Source organism: Equus quagga, chromosome 19 (genome assembly GCF_021613505.1).
Source record: "Equus quagga isolate Etosha38 chromosome 19, UCLA_HA_Equagga_1.0, whole genome shotgun sequence".
Classification (NCBI taxonomy): domain Eukaryota; kingdom Metazoa; phylum Chordata; class Mammalia; order Perissodactyla; family Equidae; genus Equus; species Equus quagga.
Window position 1 is genome coordinate 38,982,272 of NC_060285.1, and position 16,887 is coordinate 38,999,158.

General features: G+C 36.4%; 1 protein-coding gene across 1 annotated transcript in view; it reads left to right on the forward strand.

Moving 5' to 3' along the window:
* The window catches only part of PAWR (pro-apoptotic WT1 regulator), a 103,883-nt gene that overhangs the window by 70,639 nt on the left and 16,357 nt on the right, over nucleotides 1-16,887 (forward strand). The window contains exon 4 of the mRNA XM_046646735.1: nucleotides 9,669-9,703. Coding sequence (XP_046502691.1) covers nucleotides 9,669-9,703 — 35 coding nt within the window. The remainder of the gene's footprint in view (nucleotides 1-9,668; nucleotides 9,704-16,887) is intronic.

Below are 16,887 nucleotides of genomic sequence, written 5' to 3' on the forward strand. Positions count from 1 at the left end.
GTCTGCAAAATCAAATGTTTAAACGTGATAAATAAAACACAATATGTGGTATTGAATCGCCCAAAACATCTATATGTCTGTGTAATTATAAAATGCTTTTTAAAATAAAATTTAACTCAGTTTTAAATTAGCCGTTATTTTGGGTTCTTGTGGCACAGAAAATTGGGAGTTGGTACTGGGATACCTAAGTATAAAGCGGATCACTCTGCAGAATCATTTCATATAAACTGAAATTTGAGAATCATTTTGATATAATCTAATCTTAAATTGTTTGGGCAGCATTTTGAGATCCTAGGATACTGTCTTTTCAGAGTTCCAGTTTTGACTTTTTAAGTACATTTTATTATGATACCAATTTAAAAGGAGTTCCCGAGCGGTACACACATCTCCCCGTTTTATTGATAAAAAAAATGAAATTTTTTAATCTTGTCTATTAATTTGCAAGGTTATGATAAAAGGCGTTTGGTAGAGAGAGCAAAATATTTTGTAGTGGTTTGGAAATGCATCTGCAGAACTTGTTTCTCTTCTGCTCTTGGAGGCAGATCCATTGACATGAAGGTTCCTGGAGTGATGCAGGCCTGTCTGTCCCCCGGGACCCAGGCTGCTGCTATGAGAAGTAGATCTCTGTTACAACATGGTGTAAACTAACAGGCAGTGTCTCTCTCAGCATCTGTGTGACTGTGCACAATCTAAAATATCCGTGTCTAACAAAGTTGAGGTTAAATCTGGGCCTATTCCAGGTGAAGATCAGGCCTAATTTATTAGGATAGAGACAATGTAGCATTTTAATTAAGAGTCTAGACCTGGTTTCAATTATTGGTCGTGCTGCTTACTCTGCATACTCATCATCAAGCAGCAGCTTTCACAAAGAGGGCTGCTTCCTTCTGTTGAGTTTCCCTGCTCACTCAAAGCGGGGGAGCCCAGTGTTCCCCCACTAGCTCATTCTCATATATACACCCAGATAGGGAGCAGTCTCAGCTGACATGACTCTGAGGAGCTTTCTGCCTCACCCAGTTTGTTGTCTTTCCTATAGCTTTTCTAATCTCTTCCCAGGCCCCTTCTTCATTTCAATCATATTTGTTTGTTTCATTAACAATTAGGATGTGACTCGTTGGTGACCTTGGTTCCAAGTGTCTGTTTTGCCAAGCTATGTGCTCAGGATGAAAGTGAGGTTAAGACTCTCCCATGGGTCACAAATTGCCTCATTGAATGAAGTTGGAGTGGGAACTGGAACTCCTCCGTCTGCGTGGGTGACCTCTCTCTGAGTTACCACCTAAACACTCATATTCTGTTACTCATAGGGGATAGATAGTGATCTACAACTCCAACTTCAAGAGCAAGAAAAAGGGAGAGACAATATTGACATCCTTGGTTGTTTGAAGGCTTTTTTGACTAGGACAGAAAGACTTTGTTTTTTAGCAATATCTATGAATCTGAGCCATTCAGTGAAATAAGTCTTTAAAAAATGAAGAATAAAATGGAAATATGAATTTGGCATAGCAGTATGCTTGTGAAAGGTTAGAGTATTTTAAATTTTTCAAATAATGTAGAGTAGTAGTAGTAATAAAAATGAAAATTCAAAAGTTTTCTTATTTTTATTTGTTTAATTAATTAATTAATTTTTTGAGGAAGATTAGCCCTGAGCCAACATCTGTTGCCAGTCCTCCTCCCTCTCTCCCTCTCTCCCTCTCTCCCTCTCTCTCTCTCTCTCTCTCTCTCTCTTTTTTGCTGGGGAACACTGGCCCTGAACTAACAACTGTCCCCATCTTCCTCTACATTATATGTGGCACACCTGCCACAGCATGGCCTGACAAGCAGTGCATAGCTCCGCGCCCGGGATCAGAACTGGAGAACCTCAGACCGTGAAAGTGGAACATGCGAACTCAACCACTGCGCCACCAGGCTGGCCCCAAAAATTTTCACATGATTAGCTATGATTTTACACATATTTAACCATATTTTTTTTTAGATGATCATGCCAATTTTTAAAGTATTCTGTTATTCTCTGATTAAGTAAATAACATGATCAATGGAAAATTGAAAGATATTAGAACATGTAAAGAAAGGGAAAATTACTTAGTTTGCTCTATTTCTTTACTCTCCATATTTTTATGAACTATTTATTATTTTAAACTTTAAGCTTTATGTTTTTCAAAAGCGTGCAGTCACGTTAAAAAAGATGCACAAAGCATAAAAGGGTATATGGTTCAAAGTCTTCCTCAGCTACCTGATTATTGTCCTTGAGGCAAGTAGTGCTTTGTTTTCCTGTAAATCCTTCCAGAGGTAGTCCATAAACACATTTAAATCTATATGTGGATCTGTATGTCTGTATACATATTCCTGATTTTAAGCACGTTGCTGTGCCTCTTGCTCTTTTCACTTAATATTGTGAAGAGATTTCCACAATAGTCCATAAAGAGCTTCCCTATTATTTTTTGCAAATGCAGAATATTCTATCTTATAGATGTACCATAATTTTTCTAATTCCTGTTGATGCTAATTTAAATTATGTATAATCTTTTGCTATTAGAAACAATGTGGTGGTGAAAAACTTTCAATATGTGTTATTTTGCGTATATATATGTATGTAAATCAGTAGCATAAAATCCTAGCACTGGAATTTCTGGGTGAAAAGGAATGAGCATTTGTAATTTTGATGATATTCCCAAAATGTTCTTTGTAGGTGTTGCAGTGTGAACATTTTTTTCATGTTATTCAAAACTCTTTGTGTATTATTTTCAGTGGCATAGAATTTTTTTTAATGTGTATAATAGTTAACACAAATTCCCCACTAATGGAAATCCTCAGTGGTTAAAATTTTTTGCTGTTGTAGTTTTTTGCTGTTGTAAATAATACTGGAGTTAACATCTGTATAGATTTAACTTTTTGTATATTGAATTATTTTCTTTGGCCAGATTTCCAGAGAGAAACTTATTGGGCCAAAAAACTTACAGCATTTTAAGGATTTAAAAAATTACTGATATATACTGCCTAAATTACTTATGATAAATGTTTATCAGTATCTGGTCACTGGCATTTTGTGAGAGGGCGTTTATGAGTTTCATGTTTCTTCTCTCTGATTTATGTATTGATTTTCCTCTTAAAACAACCTCAAGCTTACTGAAAAGTTGCAAGTCCTGTACAAAGAACTTTTTCCTCCTTAATTGTTTGAGAATAAGTTACTAACCAATGCCCTATTACCCCCAATATTTTACTATGTGTTTTCTACAAATAAGATCTCCTGCATAACCACAACACAGCTCTTAAAATAGGAATTTAAAATGGACGCATTCTTAGCATCCAGTATTCAGACCTCATTCAAGTTTTGCCAGTTGTCCCAATCATGTCCTAAATTATAGCAAAAGGATCCAATTCAGAATCATGAGTTGCATTTAGTTGCCGTATCTCTTTAGTTTTCTTCAATCTGAAACAGTTTTATGGCCTTGCCTAACTCTCTTAATTTTGATTAACACTTTTAAAGATTATAGGTCAGTTATTTTGTGATATGTCCTTCAATTTGGGTTATCTCATGTTTACTCATAATTAGATTCAGGTTATATGTCTTTGTTAGGAATATCACAGAATTGTTGCTATATTATTCTCATTGTGTATTCTATCAGGTGGCACAGGATTTTAATTTGTCCCATTGCTGCTGCTGATCACTTTGGTCATGTGACTAAGGTGGCGTTTGCAAGGCTTCACTTCTTAATACATGTTTTGTGGATAAGTGCTTTGAACCATGTAGATATCTTAATCCCCATCAAACTTTTTATCTGTCTCTATCCGTTTATCTATCTATCTGGACATCTGTGTCGACTCACTGTAACCTCTTTTATTTGATGGGTTGTACCCCATTACCATCTGTATTAGTTTTCTATTGCAGCTGTAACAAATTACCACAAAGTCAGCGTCTTAACACCAGTGTATCATCTTATGGTTTGTAGGTTAGAAGTCTTACACGGGTCTTCTTGGACTAAAATCAAAGGTGTAAAATCAGGGCTGCATTCCTTTTTGGAGCCTCTAGGGGAGACTCAGCTTCCATAACTTTTCCAGCTCCTAGTGACTGCCTGTATTCCTTGGCCAATGGCCCCCTTCCTCCTTCAAAACCAGCAACGGTGGGTTGAGTCTTTCTCACATTCGGACCTTTCTTCTTAGTCCTGTCTCCCTCTGACCTCCTTCTGCCTTTCTCTTCCTCTTTTAATGATAGTTGTGATTACATTGGGCCCATCAGATAATCCAGGATAATCTCCCTATTTAGGGTGGTTGATTAGTAACCTTAATTTCCCTTTGCTATGTAACCTAATATGTTCACAGGTTGTAGAGAGTAGCGTGTGGACATCTTTGAGAATCATTATTCTGCCTACCACACCATCATTATGTATTTTGATATTCAAATTATCCCAGATTTGGCCAGTGGGAGCCCCTTTAAGTTTTTGTATCCTTAGCCACATCTCCATCATTCTTGGAAAACTTCCTTGTTTTCTGGCATAATAAGGTATTACAGGCCCATCTTTAATTTTCCTAGCCTAGCCTTGGAAGCAGCCATTTCTCTAAGGAGCCCTGATTCCCTCTCCTGGAAAATGATATTTTAAGCCAAGATCTGGGCTGTAGGTATGTTCATGTTATTGAGATCTCACCATTCCTAATCACTATGTACAGACCTTCAAAATATGCGCATGTCTACACATAGATAACATATGTATATATATCCTTCTGTCTGCTGCTTGCCTACCTAGCTGTATCTATCTGTTGAAACTAATTTATATCAGATATCAATATCTCAATTCTAATCTAATACCATAGGGTTTATTCTAGTATTTGTAACTCCCTTTTGTAACATTGAGAAACCTATTTCCCATTATCCTTAATCTGTTTTCTTATTTATTCAGCACCCCTGTGTGTAACCTATCTCCCATGACACCCCTTCCCCACACTTAGGCCCCTCCCCACATGTAGGCTATGGCGACCATGTCGGCTCTTCCTGTGTATGAACACCCTCCTCACTCTTCAGGCTTGGCGTCCATCTGAGGTTGCAGGATGCCCTCCTTAGTGTACTTGAGTTGTGACTCCCCACACTGGATCACCCCCCTCCATGGATTACCTCCTCACCTTGCTTAGCTTCTGCCATCCTGTGACAGGCTGCTCTTCCCTAGGGTCTTTCTTTGTTCCTGCTCAGACTCTGAGACCTCATGCTGTATTGCTTCTCCATGAGAACTCCTCATTGACCTGACTGGGTTTTAACCCCTCCAGGCCAGGCTGTCACTCTGTGGACACTCACTTTATCCTGTTTGGGCCATGGCACGTCACCCCTGGCCATCCTTCTGCAGAGATGCTCTCTGTAACCCTGCAAGGGTTTTAAATTCCCCATGCTGTGCTGTCTCTTGGACAGTATTCCTTCTTTTCCCTTCTGGGCCTCTAAAACCCATTTTGGGCCACCCTTCTGAATGGATGACCATTGCACCCTGCTCCTGTCTCTCGATGCCCCTTCCTGGGACTCCCTTTCTGACCTCGCCTCAGGACTGATAACCTGCTTTCCTTTTCCCACTTTGTAGACACCCTCCTCATTCTGCTCAGGCTCTGGTTTCTCAGGCCAGGCCAAGTGCCCTGCTGTGCTGATGCTTTCCTCAGTTTGCTTGGACTCATTCTCTCTGCCAAGCAGCTCTCTTTCATGAGGGTTTCCCATACCATGGTTTGGGCCACTGTGTTTCCCCACACCTTGCTCTGCCCCACCTAATGGCTTTAGGACTGAATCGTCCAGGAAAGAAAGAGCAACGATGAGTTTTTCCTTTTTTAATCCTTATTAATTTGATGTTCTTGTTTTATTTTTATTTTCTAAGTTATTTTATCAATTATACATTAGATATTTTGTTCTGCATTCATCTTCAACAGTGTACATGTCTTGCTACATTATGTGTATCAGTATAGGTATTTTAAGTTAGTCCTCAGGGCTAAAAGTCCAGCATCTTATGCCATAATTTTACTGAGGGCTGTGGCTTTGTTGCTAATTGGTTTATTTGAATACCTTCAGTATTATTTTGCTATATTCTACTGGGCATATATTTGTCTGATCTTATTTCACATATGCTTTTATATTTGTTTATACTTTACAAGTTCTGATCTGCCACTGCACCTGTAAAGACAATGTTCATGGGATGTCCTTATTGACCATTCTAAGCTTGAATGAAGCAGAATGTTTTATTTAAACTGACACAAAACACTTAGTGCTTTGCCAACATCTTCTTAGCTCTACGTAGGTCTTTCCCCATCCTGTTAGTAATGGAAACGATCCCATTGCAAGGAAGATTATTTTAGGAAAAGTATATTTTAAATCAGTGGTGTAACAGCTTTTGGGGTTATTGGAAGGTCCCATTACGTAGTCTTTGAAACTTTTAAGACCACTCTCAGTCTTAGCAGTTGTATTTTTTACAAGCAGTTATAGTGATACTGGCATTTCTCCTTTTTTCTGCACATTTAGAATGGAATTGTCAACTTTTAACAGTTATAGTAATTATCAAGTTGTCACCTTTTGCTTGGAAAGTTTTGTGGCCACAGAAATATAGAAGCTTCAATTTACCATTGTAAAGTGGAGTTTATATTTCTATAGAATTTTATGTTAATGTGTAGAAACATCAAGCATTTTCCTCCTTAAAATTATAAGGGGCTCTTTTGCTGCATATAGAAGTTGACTTTTTTTTTCTATCTAATATTTCTCGTTCAAGATTTGCCCCATTTTCTCTTTTTGGCAGCGGTCTAGAGATCACTTTAAACTCCGTCTGTAATTGTCGATTTTGAGTTCACATGAGCAGGAGGCTACTGCCCCTCCCGGTCTCTGCTGCTGCTAATGGTAATGTGGTCTGTCCAACATGGGCAACGCTCCGTTGTTAAGGAATGTAATTCGATGACTAGAATCACTGTGAAATAGCATTTAGCTACAAGATGTATATTCTAATAAAAGACCATATTCATCTACCAGTAAATAATAAGCTTAAGTGTTATCTGCCTGCTTCAGAGTCTTAAGTATTGTAATATTAGTTATGTATGTTAAGTATGTTAGAGTTCTAATTTTATCAACTGCACCAAACTAGCTGTATAGTAAATACTGTATAAAACTTACTGAGGTATGTTTTAAGTGACTAATTGTTTAAAAAAAAGAGGCTGTAAGAAATGTAGAAAACTGATATTATACAACTTCCTATTAGTATGGTGAGCTGGGAACTTGTCTGATACTGACTTTCAGTCATTTATAGTTGGCTCAAAGTATAAAATTAGTGTAATGCCACTATAGATTAGTGTTGCTGAAAACGCTCTCCATTTCACATTTCTGTATTTGTTAAAATTCTGCTCTAAATCTGTATTAGTCAAAGTTTTACCGTATTAGGGAAAATGCCGATTTTAAGCCTCAGAAATATTATTTATTGCCAAGTTGTTCATACCATTTCAGTTGATAAGTTGGTAACCCTCAAATCAGGAAATCCGACAAGGGCTATTCTGTTCTCATTAAGCAGTTCTGGTTACTCCATCTCACTAAGAGGTAGTCTGGGTGGTCAAGCTGATGGCACGTTTTGAAATATTTCAATTATAACCAAAATGAGAGAGAGACAATGTTTTGGAACAAATGGCATCATTAGCATTTTTTCTAATGCAAATTTAGACAGATATCATTTAAAGCAAATGCCTTAGCATTTGTTCATATAGAATAAGATTAGGGAACTTCATTGAAAAAAAAAAAGAACTTTTATAAAATGTTAGTTGAAATACTGTTGTGAAACTCTAGGGGGGAAGTTCCATATGAAATCATTATCATCTGCATTCAATAAAATGTACTTTGAGTGGATACACAGAAGCTTACTATTTCCTTCTGCTTTATCCAAATAACCAGTGATGAGACATTTTGATCCAGTTATTATGGTTTCAAAAATAATTTAAAAACTAGATTTTATGAAGTATATTCTTTGTAGTTATTCATATTTTTATAAGTAGGAGATCTGTTTACATATGTGGTGTGCAAAGTACCAAGATTCATCTGCCGCCTCTTTAGGGGCTGCCACTTTAATGACAAGGAGATAAGAAACTCTTTAGACTGTACTTGCTGGGCTTTTGTTACTGTCCCTCCTATATGAACAGCTGATGCCCAGGGGAGGGTGAAAATGCCTTTGAGCCAGCTGTCAGTGCGGCATCCCCAGAGGTGGTCCTCTGAAGGAGTCAGGCTCACACGCAGGGCACGTCTGGTACCCTGTCCCCTGGCTACTCCCTGCAGCTGCTGAATTCCGAAGCGCTGCTTTTTCTGAAGCTACCAAGTACTAGGGAAGCTCTTTCCATAATATATATTTATTGCATACTGTTTGAACTGGGGTTTCTGGGGGAAAAGGAATCAAAAATTAGGGGAAGGAAGTTCCTTCCTCCAGAAGCTTTCATTGTACTTAGAAAATGAGACATATACATGAAAAATTGAGATAAATTTATATTTAAATAAGTGATTTAGGCTATTGTAATGGGAATTTATTGACTTGGAATAATTAAGACAGATTTACTAAAGCTCCACCTAGAAAAATTGATAAAGCTTTTTGTGTATCCTAGTTTTCCTTTTAACTGTCAAATTTAAATTGAGAGCTTATTGTAAAAGAGTTGTGCTAATTGTTTTATTACACACCTACATTATTTAATCCCCACAACAACCTGATAAAATCGACATTGCTGTCACTCCTATTTTAGAGCTGGAGAAACTGAGACTGAGAGAATTTAAGTCTCTTACCCAGAGCTGCACAGCTGCTGAGGGGCTGTCGAGGTGGAACTTAAAGCTTCCTCTTGACCAAATGGTTTGCTGTGCTGTTCCCCATGGACGTGTCCTTTATTGTCCCAAGCTGCCAGTATTTGCTGTTTTACTCTGGAATCTGGTCATCTTATAAAGTGAGCTTATTCTCTGATTTTAACCAGATCAGAAATTCTTTAATTGTAGGGTTCCGCTTGGAGACTTTTAGTGATTAACTAGAGAAAAAAGTTGTCAGTTTTTAAAAGCTCATTTAATTTTGACCACATATTAAAATGAAACTGCAAAAATTGTTGGAGAGCTTGGGATATCAAAAGACTGAACAGAGAAATAACTGCCCTCTTAGTTAAAAGGTAATAATTTCCTATCCCAATGGTTAATGTTGATTTGCAGCACTTTTTTTTTTTTGATAACTTAGAATCAGCATAAAAAGTACTTTGTCTGTCTCTTTTTTTTTTTTAGCTACCTTTAAAAATAATCATCAATCATTATATGTATGTGGTGAATTGTGACTTTTTTAAAGAATGATGGCATTCTTTATATATACTTGTATATATACAAATGTGTATATTTATAGTTGTGTTTTTTAATACTCATTGACTTCTGAAAGGATTTAAGCTGATTGGTTGATGCATGATTCTCTCTTTGTCTATTTTCCAAGCTTTTTAATATACTTCCAAATTAAAAGTATAATTTAAAAAAAGTGATTGGTTTTGTCTGAAAAAATCAGATGTACAGTCTTGTTTTGTCTGACTAGTAATGTGAATTTTTAAAAGTAATGGTAGTTGTTCTAAATTAGTTTCTTTCAAAATTAGACATTCTCTGTCAACTGTTTTATATAATCTGGAATTGCATGCTTGCACATATACCCAAACTGACAGTCATTATTTTTACTTTATAGGAGCCATCTAGAACAGTTTCAGGCAGATACAAAAGGTAAGTGTTCTTCAGTTGTGACAGCATGTTGTAGACATGAGTGTAATGTCTGTCTAAACGTGGCTTAACTAACTAGAACTGTTTCAAGCAGCTTTTTGAAAGATAGGAAACCTCAGTATTGTGCTCTTAAAAAGAAATTACGTTGTAAGCAGGAGTGTACTATCTGTCTGACCATGACTTATTTTGCCATATCCTGCAGTCTTTAAAAACTGCACACACCATGAATTTGCATGGGCCTGATGAACTTAGCAGAATAGAAACTTAGAATCTTTTTCACTTATGTACTTAAACATTGAAAATTCAAGTGTATCACCTGTATTTGGGCTGCCATAACAAAACATTGTAGAAAGGATGGTTTAAACAGAATTTTATTTTCTCACAGTTTAGGAGACTGCAAAGTCTAAGATCAAGGTGCCAGCATGGTCAGGTTCTGATGAGAGTTCCTTCCAGACTTTCTGACAGCTGCCTTCTTGCTGTGTCCTCAAATGGTGGAGAGAGAGAGGGTGGTTTCTCAGGTGTCTTTTTTGATCAAGGCACTAATCCTGTCATGAGAGCCCCAACCTCACGACCTCCTCAAAACCCAGTGCCCTCCCACAGGTGCCACTTCCTAATGTACCATCACACTGGGTGTTAGGGCTTCAGTGTGTGAATTGTGGGGGACATAGTTTAGTCCTGTCTCAGTCTGTTCAGGCTGCTATAACAAACTGCCACAGACTGAGGAACTTGCAGACAACAGAAATGTATTTCTCACAGCTCTGGAGGCTGGAAGTCAGAGAGCAGAGTGCCAGCGTGGTCAGCTTCTGGTGGAGTCCCTCTTCTGGGTGGTAGAATGACACCTTCTTACTGTGTCCTCACATAGTGGGAGGGGCTGGGGAGCTCTGTGGGGTCTCTTTTATTACAGCGCAGTTCCATTCATGAAGACTCCACCTTGATGCCCTTAGCACCTCCGGAAGCCCCACCTCCTCATACCATCACTTTGGGTGTTAGGAGTTCAAAATACGAATTTTCGGGGGGCACAAACATTCAGACCATACCACCACCTCTACACGGGTGACGCTTTTACCAGAAAATGTGTTTGAGTGTCTTTGCACACCTAGTAAGAAAATCAGAATTAGGTATAAGAAGTTGTTTAATGGAGATACCTGGGATATTAGCTTTCTTCTTCCCTGTTGAAGCCGTAAAAGTTTCAGAAGATGTGGTCATATTTGTGCTAATAGAGAATAATGGTAAATCTTACCAAGTGTTTGTAATGACCAGGCTGCTTTACATAGAGATCTCATTTAATTCTCACAGTTGTCTTATAGGGAGGTACAGTGAGTACAATATTTACTTTCATTTCATAGATGAGCAAAGTGGGGTTAAAGAGGAAGAAGAATTTCCCTGGGTTACAGAGCAGGCCAACAGCAGAATCTAGGTTTGGACTTAGGCAGCCTGACTCCAGAACCTGCAGGCTTTCACAAGACCATCGGCCTAGATTCGTACATAGAAAACCTTTCCTTTTCATCTATTTGTATGTTATAAAGCTTAAAATATTTGGTTAAAAGTTTTGGTTATTGTAGTCTATCTAAAATAAAACATTAAGGGGCCGACCCCGTGGCCGAGTGGTTAAGTTCGCGCGCTCCGCTGCAGGCGGCCCAGTGTTTCGTTGGTTCGAATCCTGGGCGCGGACATGGCACTGCTCATCAAACCACGCTGAGGCAGCGTCCCACATGCCACAACTAGAAGGACCCACAACGAAGAATACACAACTGTGTACTGGGGGGCTTTGGGGAGAAAAAGGAAAAAAATAAAATCTTTAAAAAAAATAAAAATAAAAATAAAATAAAACATTAAGAGCAGCTCCAATTTTAATACTAAATTATATATAAATAAAATTCAATTTTTAATTTTTACCATGGGCCATAATATCTATTAGTGGTTGAAAGAGATAAGGAGGCCAAGATAATCAACAATTGAATAAAGAGGTCTGAAACCATTTCTGGTGAACCCTCAATGTGTTTGCTACTGCTTTTATTTTCATTTCTGAGTAATTTTGATTCAGGTATAATGAACCCTGTGATTCTTTTAAGCTTCTGACAGTTGTACATTGCTTGGTAATTATTTTCTTAACATGAATAGTTTAAACTAGGAAGAATTTTCTTTGTTTTGCCAGAAATCGTTGCCAATCAAATAGCTTTGATTTGTTCTATTTCCAGGCCACATTCTCAAACCAAAAAAGTTTTTATCATCGGGTCTTGGTTTGGGGAATGAAGATAAATTTCAGTGACTTATCAAGTTTTTGTTGTATCGATCATATGTATTTAGTTCTTATTAAATAATAAACCTTAAATTATGACTGGCACTTTTCAGATTTGTATTCTTTAACCAGAATCCAGCGGGGAATAATTTTCTTATGAATCCTGATCAGAAGCTTTATTTGCATATCATTGTGTTAAATCAGAGAGAAAATTGGTCTCCTCTGGTTTTTGTTTTAAAGCTTGTTAGACCATTGTTTTACTTGTGATCTGTTCATATACTTGTACTTTGTTTATTTTCATAGCCTAGAGCGTGTGGTTTGTTACTCTTCAGCTTTCAAAGGTTTGGCCCTGTTTAATACTGTTATAAAAAAATTCTTTTTAAGTTCCTAGTCATTATTCACTGACTCACAACTCATAGTTTGAATACTATCTGAAAAGAAGAAAAAGAACACTAAAAAAAAAAAGAGAGAGAATCTGTATCTGAAATTATCAATTCCTTATCTAGAAGAATTTGTTCTCTTGTACATCATTCTTTCATTAACCTGTTCATTACTTTCATTAACCTGTCAGCAAGTTGTAGCAGTGACTAGAAAATGAATGATTTGTGGTGAGGGTGTCTGCTGACTAATGGGGATGGAGAAGAGGAGGAATGGGCTAAAGGATAGAAATTTGACATCACATTAGAAAATATTTTAAGTAAACCAAATAACTTGTATTTACAGCCAGACAAACTCTTAAAAAGTTACTAGAGGGTATAAGCACCCACAAGACTAGTTTGTATGTGTGCTTTTATAAGTTAGGAATTAAATATGTAATTTTTCTTACACATATCAGGAATGTTCTTTTTGAGCATTGAGTCTGTTAAGCACTCACGAGATGTGCTCTATTTTATTGACTTGACTCTTGTTTAGAACATCTCATATATTCATTGATTTCCTTTTTAAAACTATTTAAATAACTTTAGAGATCTGTTTGGAGGTGGGGCTCAGGAAGTTTCTGAAACTCTAGGTGTAGGAAAGAAGGATCATTGTCATATATTTGTGGGGTTTTTTTCAATGTGTAATTTTCTTGATAGAATGTTTACTTAAGTTTATAGTGCATTGATTAAAATTTTTTAAAAAGCAAGACAGATTGTTAGATTTTTGTCTGTAGATACCATACTTGATATGATTTCTAAATAAAACCATAAACTTAAAAAAAGCAGAAAGCAAGACAGTGCTGAACGACTTGCAAAGGGCGAGATTAACCAGGATGTGTAATTGACCACTCTTATTGCAGTGTGTAATTCAACCATCAGGAATGGCACCGATTAAAAAACATAGAAAGCTAGTTAAGACAAATATTAAGTTTTATCATTCTCACATAGAAAGTAACTGGTTCTTTTGTTTTTACAAATATATTTAATACAGTTTTGTTTATTTTATTAAGTAACATATGGAAGTCCTAAGTGCTTCTAAGTCATCCTTCCCTCCAGTAGCATTAATAAGTTACATTTATATCGCTTTTAATGGTGCACAAACCACCTTCGCATGCATTACCTACCAACAGCCCCATTAGGCAGCTATGCAGGCACCTCCTTTCCAAAATGATGAATAAGGCTTTGGTGCCACATTCCTTCTGAGCAGAAATCAGTTAAGAGAGGAAATGTTACAAGTATTTGTTTTTATAAAGAGCATGGACACATCAGGATATGAATGTTAGAAAGAATTAACATCTTAGCTAAAATGTAGGTGCAAAATCTTATTTCACATCTGTAATGTTTCATGTTGTTATTGTACTTCTGTAACTAGAATTCATGTAGCTTTATCAAGACCTTTCTGCCCTTAAAATTTTTTGCAGTTACTGAAAAATGATTAGGGTAGAATTTTTATACAACTTAAAAATTATTTTCTTTATTTTAAAATCAATCCTCGCGATTGAAGATTTGGATTAGAAAAACCCACTCATAATCCTACCAACCAAGTCAATCACTGTTAACATTATTTTTATGTTTTACTTCCACCTTATTTTTCTAGGCTTTTTATTGTGTAGCTGTGAGCATAATGGATGTACGTGTTCCCATTCTGATGTGCTCCTTAGTTAATGTGATACAGGTATCTTCAACTTTTGTGTTAAGTTGTGTAAAGAAGGTTGGTATGAACTAAGCGATCTCTACTTTTCTCCTTTTCAGTGAAGTATAGCATAAGTATACCAGGGACCCTCACTATAACTGCTTTGGGGATCAGTAATTTCTGCATTCTTTATTTGGATAAATGTGACTATGATTCCTTTCCTTAAGGGCCAACATGCTCTTCCAAAGTCAGTTCTGCTGTAACACGTGTTTTGAAAACTTGAATTTGTCCCAATTGATAGATTAGGGAAGAGTTTGACCATAAACACAAATTTTGCGTTTGCTTATGCCCAGTTTTGTTCATGAGAAACATTGGCTAAACACAGAAAACTATACCCGGCTCAACGAGACACAGAGGAATACACGAAACGCACACCTCAAATATTTACCAGCTTTCCTCAGTATGAGCCACAGCCTTCCCCACATGTGGTCTCTGGTTTCAGATAACCCTCCTTTTGACACTTCACTTATTGTGGGAAAAAAGAGAAGGATCACTTTTAAAAGATACCCTATCTTGAATGATCTCAAATCTGTTGTTTTTGCACTAATATGCAGAAAAGTTCAACCCTTTAGTTGTCATTTGATTCTTAAGCTCTTTCATAGGAAATTGAATAGAACCTGTTTAAGTTTGAAAAGTAATTTATTTAGAAACAGAATTTTCGTGCAGATTTAAGATGTTGTAACACAACTAACTTTTTTCTGAATGAACTTTCTTTATAACCATTGTTTTAAAACCAGTAGTTCTTGTTTGATTGCATATGTGTTTTGAGAACCACAAGAAACTTCCTTGGTTTTTTGGTCAGGAGTCAAACCAAAAAAGTCAGCCAAATTCTTTAAAGATAAGAATTCTAGACTATAGCATACCGAATGTATCTCCCAGTAGTTGAAGAGAAACCACTCTTGGGCTATATGAGACCTTTTCTAAAGAAATCTGTTTCTTCTCAAGATCTCTTATTTCTATATTAGCATATTCTATATTTTCCCAGATGCTGTAAAAGCACACAGTAGCTGTGGCTCTTCTGGTTAATGGATTTTGCAAATGGACATAAAAGTCACAAAATGATAATTTAAAAGTGATTGAGATACTGGTACATTTTGACTGAATCTTTCCCTTGTAGATTTGTGAACTTTTTTCTATGTTGTAAATATTAGCTAAGATTTATATAGTATTTATCATGTACCAGACACTATTCAAAGTACTTTCCATATATAATAATCCAGTTAATTCCCCAATAGCCTGATGGACATGTTTTATTATCACCATTTCACAAATGAGGAAACTGAGGCACGGTGAAGTTGAACAGCTTTTGTGAGATCAGGCAGTTTATTAATTGACTGATTTTTGTCAGCATATGTTACTTTAGCTCATGGTTACATTACTTTGTCTAGTATGAGTGAAATGTAGAATGTTTGATTCAGAGTTTGATTTAGCTTATTTTGACTCCAAGTAACTGGAAGTTACCAGTAATTGAATTTTTTCTGTTTAACATAGGCGTTTTTTTGAAAAGTAACTACTACATATGTAGCCCTGGATTTCACTGATTCTACTCAGCTATCTTTACTTTGTTTTTACTGTAATACAGTATCGGGAAATAGTTTTGTTCTTATGATCTTGAAGTCCAAGAAGATCTGAAGTATCTTCATAATCGTGAAAGAGAAATTATGTAATAATATTTGGTATAATTTTATTTTTTTAGTGCATTTTATGTATTATATTTCCTTGGAAATTAACCACTAAAGCTACCATCTTATTCCATATTTATTCTCTTTTTTAAGGAACTTTATTGAGATGTAATTCAGATATCATAAAATTCATCCTTTGAAAGTGTGCAATTCAGCAGTTCACAGTACATTCACGGTGTTCTACACGCATCACCACTATCTGGTTCCAAAATTCCCCCAACCAAAAAAAGGGAAACCTCATGTGCGTTAAACAGTCAATCCCCGTTCTTCCCGTCACCCCAGTCCTTAGCACCCAGTACTCCGTTTTCTGTCTATAGATTTGCCTATGCTAGGTATTTCATATAAATGGAATTATACAATAAGTGGCCTTTTGTGTCTAACTTCTTTCATTCATGTTTTCAAGATTTCTAACAATGAGATAGGTTAGATGCTGTAGTTAGGGTAGATGCTGTAGAAAAATGTTAATTATATCGGAAAATTATTACCTATTGATGTTAAATGAGGAGAGGGAGAGGGTTTTACAAAGAGTATGATACAAAATGAAGTCTATCGTAATCTATATAAATGTGCTTAACTTGAAATCTATTGAGGAACTGCTAAAAATCTGTGTAAAAGAATATAACTTACTTATCTGGGAGACCTGTATTTTTTATCAGATTTTTCAAAGGGATCTGTGATCTGAAAAGGTTGAGAACTAGTTTGTTGTAAAATGTATTGGCAGTTATCTCTGGACTGGTGGGATTACTGGAAATTTTGATTTATGTTTGTTTCCTACGGTGAATATGTATCACAATTTTCATAAAGAGTCTGAGAGTTGATTTAGATTTTGAGTTGTTGCTGTGTGTGTGAAGGAAGGAGAGAGAAGAGCTAAGGGAGTGAGGGGCTGTTTGAGGAGTGGGAGTGGTGGGGGTGTGGAGAATAAGGGAGTGGAGCCTATTAAAATTGTGGAGGCTAATCATGTACTTATTGGTTATTTAGGAATTACATGACTTATCTAATACTTCTAAATATTTGATATTCATTCTAAAAGGAGGATTTTACTCATGAGTCTTGTATTTCTTCTAATTGCTGAGCTTTAAAATATCTGTTTTGGTGGAAAATTCCTCCAGCTGTAATCTCATAATGCTGCCAGTCTTGTTCTCAGGATAGTTTTA